Genomic DNA, 22,669 nt, shown 5'->3' with positions numbered 1-22,669 from the left:
TTCCATTAGGGAGGCGTGCTCCTCTATCTCAAAGCTTTTAGCACTAACACGGCCCAGAGGTCTAGAAGGAAGACACAGTACAGGCCAGATTACTCTCCCATTACTCAACTCTTAAACAGAGACACAATTCTCTCTCAATTCTCTGTCTTTCATATGGAGCCTGAGAGGCGTCATTGTGAGATATTGTTTTGTATATTGAGAGATTTTGCACTCGTTTTTATTAAATTGTGCGCTCATGTACACTAAATGGTGTGCTCGTTTCATTAGCCTAAATCATGCATTTGTTTTACCAAGTCTTGGACTTGTAATTTATTTCGTTCCCACATTTTATTCACAGGAACTGAGGAGAGGCAGCAAATCAAACTGTTCAGTAAAGCTGGAAAGTTTTGGCTATCCATACATTAGACATTCCCCCTGATCAATCCATACATTAGACCAGGGGTGTCAAAACATAAGGCCCGGGGGCCAGATCAGGCCCGCCAGCAGGTTTCATACGGCCCCCCAGATGTTTTGGGTAGGAAGGGGAAAAAAAATAAAAAATTCACATCCAGTTGTCTTCAACAATTTGTTATAAGCAATATCTCTATTGCATTTATTAAACCTAGCAATACAAACCATCCTCAGGAAGGTAGAAGCAGAAAAACTAACATGGAAGTAGGGCATTTCAAGAGAGAAAGAGCCGTACCGGTATATGACCGCAGTACATTATTGTGTACTTGTTTGCTCATAAGTGATATAATCAAACACTCTGATACCCATGCAGAAAAATGATAATGACAATGACGGCCCCCCACTAGGTCTTATTCCAACAAATCCGGCCCACTACCTAATATGAGTTTGACACCCCTGCATTAGATATTCTCCCTGATCAATCCATACATTAGACATTCCCCCCGATCAATCCATACATTAGACATTGCCCTTGATCAATCCATACATTAGACATTCCCCTTGATCAATATATCAGAAGTCAAACGTTGTTAAACCACAAATGGCACAGATTTTTACAGATTAAAAGAGACAGACTGCTGTAGCCAATGTCTTTTCCGATTTTCACTTTGTAGGTGGTCTCAGTTTCTATGAATGAATCATGGGAACGAAATCATTAAAATAAGTGCACGGTTTGATGAAAATGAGCACACATTTTAGTAAAACGCTGTCTCTCTCTCTCTAATTCAAATTTAAATTTAAAGGTTCTTTTTTTGCATGACTGATTTAGTAGTTTTGCCAAAGCTAGTATTACAAATAACACAGTAGGATCACAAAATAAAGAGAGAGAGCAATGTGGCTCTAGATCTCTCTGTCTCTGGCAAGCCCTCCGGTGTGTCTATATCCATCAGGTCATCACACCTGGCTGCAATTCAGGGGCGGAGTGGTAATCGGGACGATCGGGAGTTTTCCCGGTGGGCCGGCCGATGAGTCGATGGGGTTGGGGAGAAATTTTTTAATTTGTTTGATGTGATTTCCTGTATTCTGGTGCATTTTGGGGATTGCCAATACTAAATTCAATCAGATTCATAGCCTACATCCTGATTTGTTGATATTGAGGCAATGATTCCATGCAAAGGCTTGGGCTTCAGGGCCCCCTGACCCCTTGGGCCCCTGGGCCTGGGCCCGGTAGGCCCGTGCAGTAATCCATCCCTGCTTAAATTAATGTAAGCCTAAGCTAGAATGGAGCAAAGCCTCCTGGGAATGGGGAATGTGTTTCTGGTTTATCCAATGAACCGATTGCAGGTCAAGTCTATTTACAGAAATGTAGGGGGATAAATGAGCGGCCCCTCGTCTAATGGCATGACCCTACAAACGATCAAGTTCAAGGAAAACTACAGGAGTTTTGACAGTCGACGGATTTGCGTGGTTGCTTGCTGTTTTACATATGGATGGAAGGCAGAGAGAAAGGTTAGCGGAGCTAAAGCATTGACGTTATTGAAACTAGCACAAGCTAGTCTGATGTTGATATGTAGCCTAGGCCTTGCCTAATGACCAATTAGTGGCCACTTAGGCTGATAAATGGTTTGTGGAACTCGTTGGAACTGTCTATATGTAAGCCTATATAGGCCTACTTTAATCGTTCTCGTACAAATCTATTCAAAGTGCCTGGTTTTTTCAATTATTTAATTACCTGTGTTATTAGGTTGGCATTGTCTGTAGGCTAGGCCTTTTTTAAATTTATACAGGCAACTATTGGAGTGCTATGATACCCAGATATGTCCTTGCATGATGCTTGAAATTTCCATCCACCCACAAAGCTGTTTTTATACTGCACTGTTGCATATCTAGTTCCTTACACATTTATTGAAAGTGCCTGGTTTGTGGTTGATTGGCTTGTTGTATTGCATTAGCACTATATATTTTGTTTGTGCTATTGATGTGTGTGCATGTTTGGGGGGGGCGGTGCCGTCAGAATTTTCCTGGTGGATTTTAGTGCCCCACTCCGCCCCTGCTGCAATTTGATCTATTTATCCTGATACAACGTTTGAAAATAGTATAGAGGCTGGTGGAGCTAATTAAGTAGGCCTACTAAGTTGTGTGTGTGTGTGTGCCACAGGACATCTAACAGCAGTCAGACGCTGTCCTCATGTGCCTCTATGGAGCCGTGTGTGCCAGAAGAGCTGTTCCAGGCGCTGAGCCACGCCGAGCACACCTTCAGACGGATGGAGTCGTACCTGAGGACGCGGCAGCTGTGTGATGTAGTGCTGCTCGCCGGAGACCGCAGAATACCTGCACACAGGTAGAGTGCATGCAATCACAGGATAACAGGTGTACTACAAGCCATATTGGGATTCGGTGAAGCACACACATTCATGGGGAGAAGGCGAATGTCACCATTAACTTCTCTCCCTAACTGTTCATCGGAGCCTGGGCCTTTGCTCTTTCCCTAACTCTGTTCATTGGTCAGAAACAAACTTTTTTGACTGAATGAATGTGTATATAAAGGCATACATACATAATAACATTTGCACTTATTTAAATATGGAATTTAAATTGGAATGCGCAGAATTGCTGCTTCTAAAAATGGACACATTCCTATAATTTAAATGTGCATGTTACTGTAATAGTATGTGGAAGATGATGCCAACACAAATGGGAAGTACACACCACTAAGCATAAGTGACTCATTTTGAAAGGTTTGATCAATGTGTTGAATCTCTCTCCCATCATCACTAACAACCTGTTGAGTAACACACACACACACACACACACACACACACACACACACATTTTGACTAGACTGCATTTCTGTACAGTAGAATGCATAATGCTAGATAGATAGATAGATAGATAGATAGATAGATAGATAGTAGGATGGATAGATAGATACTTTATTGATCCCCAAGGGGAAATTCAAGAAGTAGTATTTGTACATTGCTGCAGTATTTGTGCATTGAATGACTTGATGATCACGTTTTACTGAGAATCTGTTATGAGGAGATCAGTTCTTTTAAACATGGATGTTTGTTGACTCACCATACCGCACCAGAACCACCACAACACAAATGTGCAATGATGCATCATGGTGGCACTCAACACAAATGTGCAATGATGCATCATGGTGGCGCTCACTTTTACAGACAAGAGCAGCTGGTTCTCCACAGGCAGGAATCACAGCCCTGGGGAGCAACAGCTTCAGGAATCAGATAGCTGATGAAAGGAGAGGCTCTTGACTCACGCTCCAAATGGGTTCATGTTTCATTGGCCAGAATGGTAGTTGATACTCTGAACAAGGCACTAAATCCCCAGATTATTGATAATTTTTTTCCCCTTCAGATTATATGGCGTTAACACTCTGACTGTATGTGCCACCAAAGCATCTGGTACCAAGTGATGTTAGGACAGTGATAATATGTGTAGGATGTTTTTCAGAATGTCATTATTTTGTACAGGCTCATTTTTAAAACTGAAGGTTTAGGCTATATGCACCGCACTACACAATGAAGTATAAACCAACTCTTCAGACCATACGGATCCATGTGATTTGATTCGTTATAGTTTGAAACTCGATGTTGATTACGGTAATCATGTATTTTTGTTAATGAATGAAGTGCTCCATTTGAAATGCTGGCATCTTCCGACACAAGCACTAGTGAACTTGTAGCTAACTACTTATACTATCTCCCACCTCTACTTCTGCCCTCCTCTCTTTCCCACTCTTATGTGCAGGCTGGTTCTGTCCTCCGTGTCCGATTACTTTGCTGCCATGTTTACCAGTGATGTGCGAGAAGCCAAACAGGAGGAGGTCAAGATGGAAGGTGTGGACCCAGATGCATTATGGGTCTTGGTTCAGTATGCTTACACAGGTAAGGCTTCAGTGGTTCAGCATCAGCACAAAATATATTTTTCTTGTTGAAGCACACCAGTTATACGTGAATATCAAATCAGCAGACATGTTCAAGATGTTTATGATCAGTCAGGAGAATTAGACATCCTCCAGGCTTTTGTACTCTGCACTGTAGATTAAAAGAAGCTCTCTCTCTTCCTTTTATCTCAGATCAGATGCCCATTTCCTTTAACATGCTGCTCCTGTAATTGCATGACAGTTTTGCAAGCAGTCAGCTAAACGTGTCCTCCTTTTTCTGTAGCTCACCCCAGTTATTAGACCTACTTTCTCACACATAGACACAGGAGGGCGCATTACCTCTTTTGGTTTTTCTCTGAGGAATTCTGAATAGAACCTTTTAAACTTTGAAATACATTTATAGCCAACTGGCCTCTACATCAGAAAGCATTGCTGCATATCTATTTACATGTACGTTTCTGTGGGAAACATAATTACACATATTCAGGAAGATTGATTTTGTGTTTTTATAATTACAAATACGTAGTTTCTTCATCGTTGTTGAGGCCATTTCAAATCTGCATTTTATTATTCATAATTTCAAAGGTATGACTTCTTTTCCATAGTTAAGCATTAGCAGCTGTCTTCCTGTTGAGTGATGCAGATAACACCAATCCCATCACATATTGTAGACATGGAAATGGCTTTTGGATTGTGCTACTTACTTTACATAGTACATAGAGTAACACATTATTATACGGCTCTTCATAATGGTGCAGAATGCTCCATTCCCTTGAATGGGCGACGTTCGGAGGTCTGATAATTTTGTGTAACAGACCGTTGCTAAGTATTACAGACTGCTGTCAAGGAAAATGGGTTTTGTGCCTCTGATTCACATCTTTCATATCAGTAGTCCCTTCTTGCAAATGAACTTCATTCAGAAGTGAAAGCAGATGGTCAGCTGTGTTCTAAAGAATGTTTGATTCAAGTTCAGCGTGTGTGTCAAACTACTGTATCGAGCCATGACGAAGCGGTAACAAATAAATGCAAGTTTTTTGCAAGTATTCGTGTAACAAGCGACCTATTCAAGTGAATGGAGCATTCTGCAGCATTCTGAAGAGCCGTGTAATAAGCATCTGTAAAACGCACCGATAACACACATTCATGTTCCTCCACGTTCTCACCCAGTGTGCTGTGCTGTGCTGTGTTGTGTGAGCAGGGCGTCTGGAGCTGAAGGAGGACACCATTGAGAGCCTGCTGTCTGCCTCGTGTCTGCTGCAGTTGTCTGCAGTAGTGCAGGCTTGCTGCTCTTTTCTCATGAAGCAGCTTCACCCCTCCAACTGTCTGGGCATCAGATCCTTCGCCGATGCACAAGGCTGCCAAGACCTACACAAAGTAGCACATAACTACACCATGGTGAGATACATCTGGACATTCTGATATGCACCACACATTCTGACTATGTTATGCGGACTCATACACACCTCCATATCTATATGCAGGTTAAATGGCATTTACACTAATGCAGCCAAATTTACACTTAAACAGCGCTAGTGTGTGTGTGTGTGTGTGTGTGTGTGTGTTTGTTTGTATGTGTTTTGGGTCAGACCAGTCTGGCTTTGTCCTGTTTGATGTTGTTTTGCTCTAGTGGGAATCTCATTCAGAAAGAATAACCCATAATAGAACACCCAGTGTAACCAGTGGGGTTACCATGGAAACTGGGGGGAACACTTAATTTACCCTATTTCTTCTCCATCTCTTCTGTCCTCTCTGTCTCGCTGTTTCTCTGGCGTGCACTTTAATCCTACTTTGTGCTGTGTGTGTGTGTGTCTGTGTGTGTGTCCTACTGTATGACTTTCTTCTCATTTCCTTGTCTACACAACACCCCCATATTTCCCTCTCTCGCTCTCTTCCGCTACGCCTTCTGTTCTGGTGCTGGAGCCACCGGAGTTACATGCACAATTTAGAACAAGAACATCCTAGTGCTCCATTGGTAATCCTTACTTTTGTAAAGGCAGTCACTCCAGTTAGAGCTTATGAGAATATGCACACAGACCCCGGGTAGACTTGCTTTCTGTGTCTCTGTAGGAGCACTTCCTGGATGTGATGCGCAATCAGGAGTTCCTGCTGCTGCCTCCGTCTGAGATTGAGAAGCTGCTGGCATCTGATGACATGAACGTGCCCGAGGAGGAGACGGTGGTGCAGGCCCTGCTCAGCTGGGTGCGCTACGACTGCGCCGGCCGCCAGCCCCACCTCCCCACCATGCTGGCCCACATCCGCCTGCCACTGCTGCACCCACAGGTCAGTCAGCAGGACTCATTTACACAGCTCATACAGCCAGCGCCCTACCACAGACCTCACTCATGCAATATAATTGGATTTTAATTAACAAAATACACACCGTGTCATTAGTGTGTGTACGTGCGTTTTATTTGATGCCTCATATTCTGGTGGGTTAAAGTATCGATATGACATTCAGACTGGGATGGTTATGTCCATAAAGTAATAGATTCTACTTTTTTTTTTGTGAGAATATTGTTATGTGCATGTATGTGTGTTTGCTGTGTTTGGTGCTTGCTGTCTTATCAGTGTTTTTGAGGGCTGGAGGAGCTGGTATTCTCTCTCCTCACCCCCCTAGCTGCGCTAACCTGCTCCTGCTCTTCACATCCTCCACTGGAGGTCTAAAGAGGATTTCCTTATCATGCACACTCACCACCTCAGGGATCTATCAGCTGGAGAGCTAAGAAAACAAACCAAACAAACAGACGCCCGCTGACATCCGACATACACACACACACCAAACACACACACACACACACACACACACACACACACACACACACACACACACACACACACACACACACACACACACACACACACACACACACACACACACACACACACACACAGACAGTGAAAAGATTGTAGCATACAAATAAAACACATTGGAAGTGCACCAGCAGTATGTGCACTACTGGGCCAGACACCGCAGTCACAAAGTCATTGGTAAGTTCCAAGCACACTGACCAGGTGTCTGTTTTACTGAGCTGATGTGTAGATTTGATGAGGGTTGCACTGCTGTCTGTGATAATAGGCTACTATTTATTCACTGTGTTGACAGTTTTTGTGAGAGAGAATAAATGGGGGCTGAGCAAGAATGCTGTTGGCTCTCCCCTGCCTCCTTGTCATGAGGTGATTGATTTGTTGGGAAGGTCATCTGAAAAGTAAACAAGCATCAATTAACTGGAACTTCAAAAATATAAATGATGGCCAAGTAAGGCACTGTGACCCTTTGCTGAAGTGTGTGTGTGTGTGTGTGTGTGTGTGTGTGTGTGGGTTTGCTCCACAGCGCAGCTCCAATAAAAATGTAAATTGACTATTCTCTGGTCCCTGGTTGTGGTGGCAGCTTTTTATCTTCTGCAGCCATTAGATCGTTTTTCATCTCTCTCCTGCTGTGTCCATTATTGATGGATTCATATATATTTATATTGGGCTCTTCTGTGGAGCGGGCTGTGAAGGTGACGGCCTCTACCACTTCGATGCTAATGAGCATAGTGTGTGAGCCAGCCTACGTGACACCATCACATTTGTGCTTCAAAAGATGGGAATGGGAAATGAGAGGAGTGATTGAGGTGAGGGTGAGGGAGGGGAGGAGATGCTTGATGGAGGGATTGACAGGACCACTGGATGGAGGGATGGAGGTGAGGGTGAGGGAGGGGAGGAGATGCTTGATGGAGGGATTGACAGGACCACTGGATGGAGGGATGGAGGTGAGGGTGAGGGAGGGGAGGAGATGCTTGATGGAGGGATTGACAGGACCACTGGATGGAGGGATTGACAGGACCACTGGATGGCTGGATAGACAGCAGTTGTAAATCTGACAGTGTGACAGTAAGGAGCCGATGGAGGAGCTGTGTGATGTGGAGGTGCGGGTGGTGAGGGGCACAGAGAGTGGAGGCTACATTACGCACTGGGACATGACCGAGATGACGTGCTGAATCAAGGGACTGAGAAACAGAAATGATGAGTTGAGAATGGAAAGGGGCCGAGACATAGGAGCCTGCAATTTGTAATTTGGAAGATTGGTTTTACAGCTTATGTTAATGACTCGAAGGGATGAAAAAAGGTGTTGCACTCACCACATTAGTCTTTTCTGTCTCACACTTCCTTTGTCCCTCTGTCTGTCTGTTTGTCTGTCTATCTGTCAGCTGACTTGTCTCTGTGTTCCATAGCCCTAACTACTGTAGAGGTGGATGGGCTGGTCTGTGTGAAGGCTGCTATTCATTAGGAGTGGATCAGAGCAGCAGAGCGTCTTTTCCGTAATTAGAAGTAGCCGCTTAGCACTGCGCTGGAGCGAGGGAGGATGAGAGCATGGAAGAGAGGCAGGAGCACCGAGCGGAGGGCTCATTAATGGGGCTTGAGAGGTGTCATCTTCACATGGATTAGACGGCTGAGCCGCCAGGGGACCCAGTACGTTCCTCTGATGTTTATGTATAAGTCAGGCTTGGATAATGACCCTGTTTCCTCATTCTCTTGTTTTTTCTGTCTTGACAGAGAGAGAGAGACAGAGGGAGAGAGAGACAGGGAGAGAGAGACAGACTACTTTCTGATGCTACAATCCAGGTTACCATCCAGCTCTGGGAGTCTGGGAATAGTGTTGTTTGTATGTCTGTGTGGGCTCAGGACTGTTTGTTTCCCTCTCTTTAGTTGATGCTTGTGGGGTGCACACAAAACAAAAATACTAACCTTCCAGAAAAAATCCAGACATCAGAGAAAGAAATTAACCCTTGGTACATATGCAATCGAACAAGTAAAAAGTTACACCTACCTTGGGCTAAAAATCAGTTCAACTGGTAATTTCAACTTGGCCGTGAATGATTTGAAAGAGAAAGCAAGAAGGGATTTCTATGCCATCAAAAAAACTATTCAATTTGACATACCCATTCGGATCTGGCTCAAAATATCTCAAACAGTTATCGAACCAATTTCATTATACGGCAGTGAAGTGTGGGGTCCTCTTATGTACAATGGATTTGAAAAATGGGACAAACACCCAATCGAAACCCTGCATGCAGAGTTCTGTAAAAGCATCCTCAAGGTACAGAGGAACACACCTTACAATGCATGCAGGGCTGAATTAGGCCAATACCCTTTACTAATTAAAATTGAAAAAAGAGCTATCAAATTCTTCGAACATCTCAAAACAAGCGACCCCAACTCGCAAAAGCCCTAAAAAGCCAAGAGATGAGTGTAAAAACAAGTCCCCTCATCCAGCTAGTCCTGAGCCTCACACATACTAATAGTACAACTAACACAACTAATAGTCAGCCTCAGGACCTTGCCACCCTTTCTCAAACAATTCGGCCTAACCAAATTATAAATGCAGAAAAACAAAATTACTTATCATATTGGACTGAAACAACAAAAAGACAAAATAAACTTCAATGTTATTTGGCCCTAAACAGAGAGTACACTGTGGCAGACTACCTATCCACAGTCACTGATACCAGACAGAGAAAAACCTTGACCAGGTACAGACTAAGCAATCCCAGTCTGGCTATTGAGAAGGGCAGACACAGGCAAACCTGGGTGCCCAGAGAAGACGGACTGTGCACCAATTGCAACCAAGGTGCCATAGAAACAGAGCTTTACTTCTTGGCTGAATGCTGCCTATGGAAAGACATACGAGATCAATTCTTTCCTAAATTCAGAGAAATGCATCCAGACCTTCAAAACTTTAAGGATCTAAGTCTAAGAATACTATAAGGCGAGGAACAAAAGAGCACAAGAGTCACAGCAAGATATATAGATGCTTGCCATAAACAAAGGGAGTCACTTCATCAGTGAAGCACACAAAAACTCAAATATACACACACACACACACACACACACACACACACACACACACTGCCGTTGCAGTAATGTATGATGCATGATGTTTTGTTTTATGTCTTTACACACTACGTACATGTATGCTTTGGCAATACAAATTGTATTTTTTGTCATGCCAATAAAGCTCAATTGAATTGAATTGCACACATCGGTGACTGATGACTTTAGACTTTTTCCACAGACGGGTGGGATGTTTAGAGCTAATGGGTATTGGGTAATGGAGTGTTTTCCTGTGTCTGGCTTTATAGTTCTTGGCCGACATGGAGTCCAACCTGCTGCTGAGGGACAGTGTGGAGTGCCAGCGGCTGGTAATGGAGGCCATGAAGTACCACCTGCTGCCCGAGCGCCGGCCCCTCCTGCAGAGCCCCCGTACGCGGCCGCGCAAGGCCACCGTGGGAGCCCTGTTCGCCGTGGGGGGCATGGACGCCACCAAGGGTAAACACTTCAGAATGCAAAATGGAGAAAATAAGCAGGGTGGATTACAGCTGCAGCCATGGAAAGGAAGCGCTCTCCATCCTGGCCTATTCCCCGGTCCTACACACACACACACTTTCTCTCTTGCTCCATCTGTGCAGCCAGAGGCTTTGGGCGTATGATCTTCATTACACAAGGGAGCTCTTTAATCTTTTGAGTTAACGCTCAAATTAAAATGGGGCAGAGTTTAGTAGACACTGCCTTTCCGCTTACATGGCTGTGTCTGTCTGTATTTGATGGTCTTCAAGACCCTTCTCTGTTCCTAAGCCTGACATATTTGGAACATTTTTTTTTTCATAGCGTCTCCTTTAGCACCATTAGTCCTGGATGTCCCTGTACATATCCACCAGATCTTTCTGTCATGTTTCTTCTGCGTGACTCTTTTGTTCCATGCTCTGCTCATTTTCATGTGTATGAGGAGCAGAGCATCTTGGTGTGTTGATGATTTTTCTGCTTCTACAATCGGTATGCTGGGTAGTTAAATGCTGTCATTTTTTAATTGTGTCAGTATTTTAGTTGTTGAAGAATACGGACACAATAAAAAAATGACAGTGTGTGTATGTATGTATATATTTAGTGGTGATATGCAATAGCAAGTTTCATTTCACAGGGCTAAAATGTGGGGAACGTATTAATGCTGATAATGAAAGACCTACCTAATTGGTCACTGAATTTGTTTTCAGGAGCGTCCCACAAGCAGCATCCGTAAAATAAATTGATTTAGTATGTATTTAAGATGAAGCAGAGCTTGGATGTTTCTGAAACCTTCCACCGTGCAGCTGCTATCTGAGTGTGGCTATCAGCTATCGGCTCTCAGCTGCAACTCAGTCAAGAGCCAGCAGTACAAAAGTAACCCGTGTTCCACCAAATCCTTCTGAGCCTCATCTGCACTATGTCAGCAGAACTCCGCTGCATGTCAGTAGAAACTGTTGTAGAAATGGAATGGCAGGCTTGATAATCATGGCCCATGCTTCAACAGAGAAGAAATACAATATTTTGTGTGTGTGTTGTATGTTGTGTGTTGTGATTAGGTGCGACGTCTATAGAGCAGTACTGTTTGCGTAAGGACGCATGGAGACAGGTGGCTGTGATGAGTGGCCGCAGGTTGCAGTTCGGGGTGGCTGTACTGGACGACCGGCTCTACGTGGTTGGGGGCAGGGATGGCCTCAAGACCCTTAACACAGTGGAGTGCTACAATCCCCGCAGCAAGACCTGGAGCGTTATGCCACCCATGTCCACGCACCGACATGGTTTAGGTACGCGTAGCTCTGATGACCACCTATACTCCTCACACACCCATACCCACTCACACACTCATACTCCTCACACACCCATACCCACTTACTAGAGGTGGAAAAAGTATGAAAATATTGTACTCAAGTAAAAGTACCAATACCTTGATAAAATATTACTCAAGTACAAGTTAAAATACCGATCTGAAAATGTACACAAGTAAAAGTAAAAAGTAGTTCATTTAAAATGTACTTTAAGTAATATGGCAGTTGTCTACACATATCACAACCCTTCCGCGGCAAAACGTTGACATGTGAATACGTTGAGCCAATCATGTGGTGTGTTGTAAAATACATTGAGCCAATCATGTGGTGTGCTGTGAAGACATCGTGCCAATCATCTGTTGTGATCTCGCTGCTGGAGCAAGATTGGTGTCGTGAAGCCTTACGCACACGCATTCCTGCCGAAATAGATGCACGATAAGTGCCCAAAAAGTGTTGCAATATGGCCGCCGAGTGGAGGTACTTGCCTGATAAGGATGTTGAGAAATGGAGATCTATGTGAAAAATCACCTCCTTTAAGTTCTTTAAGTTTGAGCAGTAGTTGATTTTCAAAGTTAGTTGCAGTCATCCTTGGGTCGCTTTGCAGTGAACAGTAATCCAGCACAACTGAAAAGCCCCTCACAGGCAGCTGAGGCAGGCAGGCCAATGTTGAGTTGCAGAGAGTTTTTTTTATATTTGGAAACGAGCAGAAGGTTCAGCAGATTAAAGGGCGTCGAACTAGGGGGGAAAGTGGGAAGTATAGGGCAATGGAGGAGAGGGCCCTTGAAAAGTGGAATACAGGGGGCACAACATTTTCATCAGGCATTAGTAATAACTCAGGTAATCCACACATGAAAAATCCAAACAACTCCATAAGTAGAGTCATGTGTAATGAAGTGGAATAACACAGGAAAAAAGTATTGAATACGCTAAGAAAAAGAACCCTAAGGAAAGGGAAGGAACGAGCTGGAATCTGTAAGTAGTTAGAGAGTAGTTATCCTTTCTATCTGCACAAATTAATATAAGCTTGGTTATAGCTTACATATTGATGGGCTATAAAAAGGTTTTTCATTACCAAGGTGTCACACAAGAAACATTTCATGATGGATAAAAGCAAAAAGCTCTCCCAAGACCTTTGCAACCTTATTGTTGCAAAACATCAATGAAACTGGTTACAGATGCATTTCAAAACTTCAGAATCTTCCAGCATGGGAGCCATTATCTCCAAGTGGAAGAAACATCACTGCATCATCAACCGGCACAGGGCACAGGATCTCCTCGCAATATTTCTGACCAGGGAGTCAGAAGGATAGTCAATTCCAAGAGCCAAGGACCACTCGGAGAAAGCTCCAGAAAGACTTGAAGGCAGCCAATTCAATTAAATTCAATTAAACAGTTCTGGAAGTAATCTGGAACTAAAGATCAGGATTCACAAGAGGGACCCCTGGAATCTGTTTAGAACAATGGACCAAAATCACACCTGATACTGCGACTAATAAGTTTTGTCATACAGGAAATGTCTTGAAGCTGTCTTTACAATCAAAGGCTTTTCCACAAAGTATTGAAGAAATTTCAGTAGGCACGTTCAATACTTTTTTCCTGTGTCATTCCAGTTTAATACACATAACTCTTACAGTATGTTTGGATTTGTTATATGTGTGTTAATATAATGTGTGGTGAAAATTTCAAATAGACTCACTGGAAGTTTAGGCTAATTACTGGGCAAAACAAAATAAGCGTTCAATACTTATTTCCACCATATATTTATTTTACCTGAATATTTTAACTTCCAAATTAAATGTAAAAATGAATGTCAGACGAAATGTAAAGTTTGACTGACTGGATTTTGTATACAAAACATAGTGAAAACTGTCTAAGGTCACTCTCACTCTCCCTTGCTAAAGAGCTAAATGGTTTAGTCTAGGGCTGGGATAAACGATTATTTTTTAAACGATTAATCTAGCGATTTATTTTTTCGATGCATCGATTCATCTAACGATTCATTTTTTCAGTCCGATTCGATTTCGATTCGATTATCGATTATCTCCTCATTAATTCACTAATAGCAACTTATAGCCTACATGTTTATTTACACATCTGAATGAAAAAAACATGAATTCTTTAACATTGCAATATATGTTTATTGCTCTTAAGATTCCAAAATAAAAGACTATACAAGTGCAAAGTAATGCATTCTTAGTCAGAGGTAGCATTCAATAAAGTTCAGTAGTGTATGTCTAATTGAGTGCCTGTCATTTTAATACGTTCGTGTGGGAATATTTGCAATTAACATTAACACAGTTAAAAGGCTGCTGATGTGTGGATGCAATTCATAACGTAGTTAATTCAAAAAACATTCAGAGTCAATAAAATGAGCCCTGCATGAGTAACGAATAAGCAGCTGCAAGTAAGCATGCTAAACTTGACACCCAAACAGTATTCTAACGTTAGCTTTGAGATACTGCTTAATTGCATAGTGTAGCTTAACTTAGTTCATTGAGGAGACTTAACTATGTTGTGATAAGACCTTAGCAGAGTTTACTTTAACTTTAATTCAGCAGTTTTAATGCTGCAAATTTGCGCAGCATGGTCACGATCCTAAGCGGATTTAATAGCAATTTAGTCCACTGTGTTCTATGCAGTGCTTCTATGTGGCAACAACAATCCTTCAACAATCGTGAATATTTTGTTAAATGCACATGCAGAGGAGGAGCAGCGGGCTCGTTCTTAGAGAGAGAGCGGGCGGGCGAGGAAAGGCTGTGTGAGTAAAAGTGCAGCTCAATGAAATTATTTTATCTTATCTTTAATTTAAATAGTAGGCCTACAACATAGAACATCAATGTGTGGTGGCCGGTTTTGATTTCGTGGTGCCCAGCCACAGATTAGTCAACGTATGGAAAACACTGAAGGTGAAAAATGAAAAATATTTAGCAGCACAATTGACGAATCGACACTCATATTTTGCGTCGACGTCATCGATTACGTCGACGCGTTGTCCCAGCCCTAGTTTAGTCCGCCTGCACGATTCATAACGTAGTCTTTTGTTGTGTAATCTTTTGTTTATTTAGTTGAGCATGGCTTGTAGTGGACCGCTAATTGTTGTGCTGCTGGTGCAATGTCTTTCTCCAAGAAAGCCAAGTCGGGTTACTAAAAACAAAGGCTAAAACAGAAAAAAGAGAGACATCAAAATGAGGGGAAACAACTGCTAATAAACTTCTTTCTAAAGAAAGGTGAGCACAAACGTCAAAACATGAAATCCCATGGTGTTTGCTTGAATATCTCCGCAATCATTGGTGCTAAAACGAACTGAGACAACCCATTGGAATAGCGGAAAATACACTTTCATAGGTTAGGCTAATCTGATGCATCTCGTGATCCAGCTCCATCTCCATCACTTTCAGAAAGATTGCATGGCGCCAGCTTGATTCATGTCCTGTTGTAGGCTACATGCTGATCATTATCACTAGGCTAGTGGTTTAGGGATTTTTTTTCTCTCCCTTTCTGTTTTCGTTAGTCTTAATTTTTTTTTTTTTACTCAAGTAACAGATGGGATTTTTGATGTAGCGAAGTACAATACTTCACTCAAAAAGTAATCAAGTAAAATTTAAAATACCGATTTTATAAACTACTTAAAAAATACAAAATACACAGAAAAACTACTCAATACAGTAACGTGAGTAAATGTATTTCGTTACTTTCCACCTCTGCCACTCACACACCCATACTCCTCACACACCCATACTCCTCACACTCATACTCCTCACACACCCATACCCACTCACACACCCATACCCACTCACACACCCATACTCCTCACACACTCATTCTGGTGCACATCTTTGTCACTGTTCACTGCCTAGCCCAGTGTGGTAAACCAAAAATGCAAGAATTAATGGTGATCGTGTGCAGTCTGTCAGTCAGTCAGTTTGAACTGTGATGCCACCGACAGATGTGCCTGTTTGCTTTAGGGGTTTTGTATGTGTGAGTGTGTTCATTTAATTTCCCATGTGGTGGAATTAGAGCTCCGCTCACCCAGCATCTGTGTTGCGCAGCTGTTCTCGCTACTAAATCCCTCAATCACGGACGTGTCAAAGAGCAGTCATCTGCCTTGTGATCACTGCATGAGTGTGAATGGGAGAGAGGAGGTGGGGAAGTGGCTTTGGAGAGAGTGCATTGGATCACCAAAAGCTCCCCCTGTTCAAACACATGGCACTCTCCATCAGTGAGGTGTTTTGAGTTAATCAGCAGCTCAGTGGAATTCCCGAAAACCACAATACACTACACGTCCACCTAAACCACCAAGCCATCCATAGCTTTCTTTAAATATCTCCTTTTGTATGTTTGTGTGTTGGGGTGCTGTAGGCGTGGCAGTGTTGGAGGGGCCGATGTATGCGGTGGGGGGTCATGATGGCTGGAGTTATCTCAGCACTGTGGAGCGCTGGGATCCTCAGGCACGACAGTGGAGCTTTGTGGCTTCCATGGCAACACCTCGGAGCACTGTGGGGGTTGCAGTCCTCAACAGCAAGTAAGTGCCATTGCTCAGAATGTATTTGTATGCATAGGCATCCATATTGTCAGTTATTCTGCTGGGAAAAATACAAACTCAGACGCTAAACTATACATTCTAATTTTTGAAATGTGAAGATCTACTGTATAGGTACAATACTGTGTGGTAACACAAGTACGACTACATAAGGTCCTAATGTATGGCTTTAGAGTATGGCTCTACTGTATGTGTCATGTGGTTTGGGTGTGCCTGTGCAGTCTCCTAATGCTGTGTGTACTGGGCAGGCTGTATGCAGTGGGGGGCAGGGATGGAAGCTCGTGCCTAAAGTCTGTGGAGTGTTTCGACCCGCACACCAACAAGTGGAGCAGCTGTGCACCCATGGCCAAGCGACGCGGGGGGGTGGGCGTGGCCACCTGGAATGGCTTCCTGTACGCCATCGGAGGCCACGATGCTCCCGCCTCCAGTCTAGCCTCCCGTCTGTCGGACTGCGTAGAGAGGTGAGGAGATTTTTTATATTGAGTTAAACGACAGCTCATGGTGAAATGTTTAACAAGCTAATATTTTATCTTGTTTACAGTGATCAAGAAGTCTGGTAGGAACTCCTGAATTAGATTAACTGAATTAATCTAAATTTAACTATACCCTGTGAAACAGGGGACCCAACCCTTAGTTATATGTGTGCATAAAATGTTTATGGATGGATGAGTGTGATTTCCTTAGGAACAACAAGCCTAAAAATCCACTCCCAATTAATGGTTCAGGTTTCACTGGGTAAATGTCTAGTCTGGTACTCTCAGACTACATCTACATCTCATATCTCTTTCACTGGGATTATGGTCTAGAAAGGGATTATGGTCTAGAGGCTAAAAAGAGCTTGGTCCACCAGATTTCTGCCTGGCCAGTCCGTAAGCTATAGGGAATGGTTGATGTAATATTTTTCTGTCATTTGAAATGCACTCATTTGCATTGCCTCTGACACCCATGTAAATCCATATGGAGGATTTCGACATACATCCCAGTAAAAACGTCAAAGTCCATGGAAATCCATAGTGAGTTGAAAGGAAAGCTCAGAAGACAATCCTTCAGCCCACACTGATATTATTCATCAGAAAAATCAACACAGGAAGCCAACTTCCCTTATGACCGCTATCCACCTTTCATCCTATCACAGGCCTTATTGTATCTGGCTTTATATATCTGGTATGCAAACTGAATGATATTCAGATGGTACTTGGGTCACATCTCATCATCTCTCTCCTGACTGACCTGCTGCAGGTACGACCCAAAGACAGACGCCTGGACTGCTGTAGCTCCCATGAGCCTTAGCAGGGATGCCGTGGGAGTGTGTCTCCTTGGTGACCGTCTCTATGCAGTGGGTGGATATGATGGGCAGTCGTATCTCAACACTGTGGAAGCCTACGATCCCCAGACCAATGAGTGGACACAGGTAACCAAGGGAAACGTGCCATGACTTCTGTCTGTGTCTGGTGTTGTGTCTCACTGTGAGTCACCTCATATCCGTCATGTGTTTCAGCTCTTCACATGCCTCTCCCATCTGTCCTGTCCGTGGCAGAACATTTTCTCTTCCTCTTTTGATCCCCACACGTCTTCCTTTCTTGTGCCAATATGAACTGGCAAACGGACAGAATATCCCCTTGGGATATTGAATTTCCCCTTGGGGATCAATAAAGTATCTATCTATCTGTCTATCTATCTATCTATCTATCTATCTATCTATCTATCTATCTATCTATCTATTTCATGTGTTGCTAATGCACTACTATCTCCTTCATGTGTTAATGAAGATGAAGCTGTGTTGTATTGATGTCCTTTTGTGTTTGTGGTGCTGACAGTGGGTAGACAATTTCAGTTACTTTCTACCTCTCTCCTCTGTCCCTCTTCCTCACCCTTCCTGTTGGGGTAGGGACTAACTGCTGAGTCGTGTAGATCAGGGGTCCCCAACCTTTTATGTACCATGGACCGGTTTGATTCCCATTTTTTTTTTTTTCACGAACCGGCAATGTTCCATATGTGTTGTGCATGCATTACTTGAAAAGAACTAGCTGAACAGTGAAGGTAACAAACTCTTAAACATGTGAAAAACGTGAACTTGAAGAAGTGAAAATTAAACAATATGAACTATGAATATTGAACAACTTGAAGCTACATCTATCAAGTGTGAACATGTTTAACAAAATATGGGAACAAAACATGGGAACTAAACGCGTGCATTACTTAATATAATCAGTGGGAGCCCTGTGCTTGTTTCCCTGCAACAAGAAGGTTCCATCTGGGGGTGATGGAAGATGACACCCTCAGTGTGTTTGAAATGTCCAGTCGATTGCGCAATTTGGTCTTAGTTGCAGTCATTGCCGAAAACCCGGCCTCGCATAGATAGGCCTACGTGGTGGGAAATGGTAACGTTTTCAGCGCTTTTACGGCTATCTCGGGATATTCTGCTTTGGTTTTGATCCAAAAACCCGCCAGAGAGGTTTCCTCATACACACTCTTAAGACCACCGTTATTTGCAATTTCGATCAACTGCTCTTCCTCCTGCGCTGACAAGTTAGGACTATTCGGGATCTTGACAAATGGGTTGCGGACCCACTCATTGGTTTGCCGTGGATCTTTGGAGGATGGGAAGTAACGCTCAAACTCATTTGAAAGCGCAACAAGGTGATCGCGCACCAGCTGTGAGAGAAAGGGCCCTGCCTCAGTCTCTCCCAAAAGCCCCACTACTGTTTGGAACATATCAAATACACCCCGGTCCACTCGTCGTCCCCACAAATCAAGCTTGGCTTTAAATGCAGCGACTTTATCTGCCAGTTTAAAGACAGTCGTCATTCTGCCCTGGAGTGACAGGTTGAGGTCATTAAGCAACCCGAATTTGTCACACAGGTAAGCGATTTTGACACCCAGTCCTCATCACTAAAATGTGCAGCTAACGGTAACTTTTTTTCTGTAAGAAATCTCTGCAGCGGCTCTCGCAATTCAAACACTCTGGCCAGTGACCTGCTAAAGATGCTTGTTTTTGTTGCTCATTCTAGCAGTTTAGCTAACCCGTGTGACACTACCGTTAAGCCAAGAACTGATCAAGTGAAGTGAGCTGACCTGAGGCTGTGTAGCGCTGAAGGCAATATGTAAAGTGTTGAAGGCGGGACAGACAGACGTAAGAAAATAGACCTTGCAAAATGCAAACATGCGTGCAATCAAACAACTGCATATAGGCCTATGTCATGTAAAAACGTGACATTATTGCGAATTAAATTGAGTTTAGTTTGCATGCATTTTTTTTTTAAAATCATGTCGTAGGCTACGGCCCAGTTAGGAATGTCCGCGGCCCGGTGGTTGGGGACCGCTGGTGTAGATAATAAAAATGTCCTGCACAAGACGTCATGCTTGGCCCTATACTAAAATCTCTCTCTCTCTCTCTCTTTCAGGTGGCACCATTGTGTTTAGGCCGAGCTGGTGCATGTGTGGTGGCCGTCAAACTCTGAAAACAGTTCAGCCAAACATTTCTTTGTAGCAGTCTCCAGGGAGCGGCTTAGCATCCCCACGAGACAGAATGTAAACTCCTCCTCACGTGACTCTACATGTGTACATACAGTCACACTGACCCATACAAACTCGTGCAGAGACACACAACAGACCTGCTCCTTTTTAAAGGAGTGCTTTGTCTGTGGCGGATCTTAAGTGGGTTGCAGTGTTCCACATGCCCTTAGGCTTCCCCCTGTGTTGTCCTCGTGCTCGCTCAGCCTGGTCCTGCTGCTTACGCAGGACAGGGCAGGGCAGGGCAGGACACGGCAGGGCAGGCTGGGTGGAGGTTGCCTCTGACCTGTCTGCAGCCAAGCGTGAGACACCAGCAGCTCAGCTCTGTAGGCAGTAATTGAGAGGAACTCACCAGCCTGAAAGGACTATCAGTGTCCTGTATCAGCTGCCTGCGGATTTGTAGGCTTTGTCCCAAAACATTTTCTGCATATCAACTCTGGATTAGGCTGGAAGTATCGGAGAGGATGATGTTGAGATGAAATTGGGTTATATTAACTGATACTGTATTTAGCTGTATGTGATGAAATTGGGTTATATTAACTGATACTGTATTTAGCTGTATTTGTTCCTGTGAGTACCTGCTTCTGCTGAACCTGTTTCCCACTCTCTCTCGCCGTGGTCATTACACATTCCAGTGGCATATAGTTTCATATAAGCCACCTCCATTACCCTCCAACCATACACATACGGACACAAAGACTCTCTTCCCCACTCCTCTTGTCATCTTTTCAGCTGACAGATGTAGAAAAGAGAGAGAACATAAAAGCATTAGATGAATTAGTCATTGTGAATGCTCCTGACAGGAAGAGAAACCCAAACGAAAAGGACAGTAGGGCAGATAGTGGGTATTGAGAGGGCAGCTCAGAGGTGTGATCATTCTAAAGTATCTGACAGACAGGTTATAATGAGCATGTTCATATTCATTTTGGTGAATGTGTATCTACAGCCAGGGTTGGACTGTAAAAACAGATCCGAGCTGACCAAGCTTAAGCTCCTGTGATACAGACTCACTGTTATAAGAAGATCAAAGTTAACGGGCCATTTTGCAGCTGTGCATCCTGCTGTTTGGCAGGTCGTGTTCAGTTGTGTTGATATTGGGTTTGGAGGACATTCAGTACAATGCCCACAGTCTCATACCTTTTTCCCGCTGAACAATAGATGAGTTTTGAAGTGGAGAGATGACAGATTGGGTATTTATATTTGATGCTCTGTCTTTCCAACCTATTATTCTCCCTGGGGGCTCAGCTGAGTAGAATGATAAATGGATCCCACTGATGTTTAAATCTCTTCCCTGAAGCTGAGATCTTCTTTCTGGTTGTGAACCAAGTAATGACCTCTAAATCCCCCCCCCTCCCCTTCCTTTCTCTTTCTTTCTTTCTTGCTCACACACACACACACACACACACACGTTTATTATGCTCACTGAGTTGAATTATGGACCATGGGGAGACTGAAATGCTAAAGTGTAATGTAAAAAATGTAGCAAAACATAGTTTTTGCTGTTGAAAGGAGGTGTGAATGTCATGGCAGTAGACTGTATTTGATGTCTGATTTCCCTGCTCTCAGCGGCTCATTTCACTGACACTATTAGGGTACGTTTGTGTGAATGCTATTGACACAGCCCCCCCTGCTGTGAGGAAACAGATTTTTGTTCGTCCATGATGACTCCGCATGACTGAGAGGCAGAGACAAAGCATGTGGAATGCACCATCCATCAAGACCCTGCTTGGACAGACCACAGGAGGAGGGAGGAAAGACCTTCACCAAGGCGGCTTCAGACATTCATGTAACTGTAGGTACAAGGCATATCACAGATGGTTGCTACTAAAAGACATCAAATGAAGTTCCATTCTTTTTACATGTGTAGCCTTTGGCAGCTGTTACAGTATGGGTGAAATAAAGTCTCTTTTCCCTGAGTGCTGATCCAGGATGTATAACTTTTTTGTGCACTGTGTTGGAGGGCATTGCCCCATGCAGTTTTGCAGTACATACAGTACATATGTCTTAAAGTCCTAAACAAGCAACGTTATCACATGCTCTTACAATGTGCATACAATTGTAACATTTTATGTGTAGATATGGACAGAATCTGTGTAGGTGGTTATTTAGAGTTTTGTTGTTTCTCTGTGTGTGTGTATGTGTGACAGAGAGAGAGGGAGAGTATGAGTGTGTGTGTATGTATGTTTGTTATCCTATTATTTTATGACGAGACCATTTTGATGTATGGGTATTTTTGTTATGATGTATGGGTATTTTGTTTTCTTTTGTACATTCCACTGTTATTTTATTTGATTGAGTTTTATATTAAAGTGGAAAAGAAAATCAGTCATCTGTGTCCTATGTTCTCGTCTCAGATACTTTATTACACATTTCCACACTACTAGAGCTATCTACCAATCCCACTGGTTTGTTGGACTCTTAAATGCATAATCAGTGCTCCCCATTGAGTTACACCTGAGTAGTGTAAACAGCAGTGGTTTGTGCGCGTGTGCGCGCGCGATTCAGTCTTTGTGGAGTCCAATTCATTTTGGAGTCACAGAGAAGTCGTGAGACACTGCCCTTTCCCCCAAGCACTTATTACAACTGGGAGCTCAGCCAGGCCAGTCCAACTATGATTCATCCTGCTGTTCACAGTGCAGGAACTTTAAATCATCAAGGCCATATGAGCTAACTGCCAAATGCAAGTGAGAAGTG

At 43.3% G+C, this 22,669-nt stretch overlaps 1 protein-coding gene across 4 annotated transcripts in view; it reads left to right on the top strand.

Annotated features, from left to right (window-relative positions):
• klhl5 (kelch-like family member 5) overlaps positions 1–22,300 on the top strand; it is a 44,040-nt gene extending 21,740 nt beyond the window's left edge. For 2 of the 4 annotated variants that reach the window (XM_048243664.1, XM_048243639.1), the window contains exons 2-12: positions 2,549–2,731; positions 4,162–4,298; positions 5,496–5,692; positions 6,365–6,577; positions 8,834–8,902; positions 10,420–10,606; positions 11,677–11,901; positions 16,282–16,444; positions 16,711–16,923; positions 17,702–17,873; positions 19,867–22,300. In XM_048243664.1, the coding sequence (XP_048099621.1) occupies positions 2,589–2,731; positions 4,162–4,298; positions 5,496–5,692; positions 6,365–6,577; positions 8,834–8,902; positions 10,420–10,606; positions 11,677–11,901; positions 16,282–16,444; positions 16,711–16,923; positions 17,702–17,873; positions 19,867–19,923 (1,776 nt within the window). In that variant the 5' untranslated portion in view covers positions 2,549–2,588 and the 3' untranslated portion in view covers positions 19,924–22,300. Of the gene's footprint in view, positions 1–1,773; positions 1,900–2,548; positions 2,732–4,161; positions 4,299–5,495; positions 5,693–6,364; positions 6,578–8,833; positions 8,903–10,419; positions 10,607–11,676; positions 11,902–16,281; positions 16,445–16,710; positions 16,924–17,701; positions 17,874–19,866 lie in introns of those variants that run through there. The other 2 variants (XM_048243656.1, XM_048243647.1) reach the window with 2 other exon arrangements.
• The last annotated feature ends 369 nt before the right edge of the window (positions 22,301–22,669 follow it).

This window comes from Alosa alosa, chromosome 1 (assembly GCF_017589495.1).
Source record: "Alosa alosa isolate M-15738 ecotype Scorff River chromosome 1, AALO_Geno_1.1, whole genome shotgun sequence".
Classification (NCBI taxonomy): Eukaryota; Metazoa; Chordata; class Actinopteri; order Clupeiformes; family Clupeidae; genus Alosa; species Alosa alosa.
The sequence above is the reverse complement of the archived record's forward strand: the minus strand, read 5'-3'. Positions and strand labels throughout refer to the sequence as shown.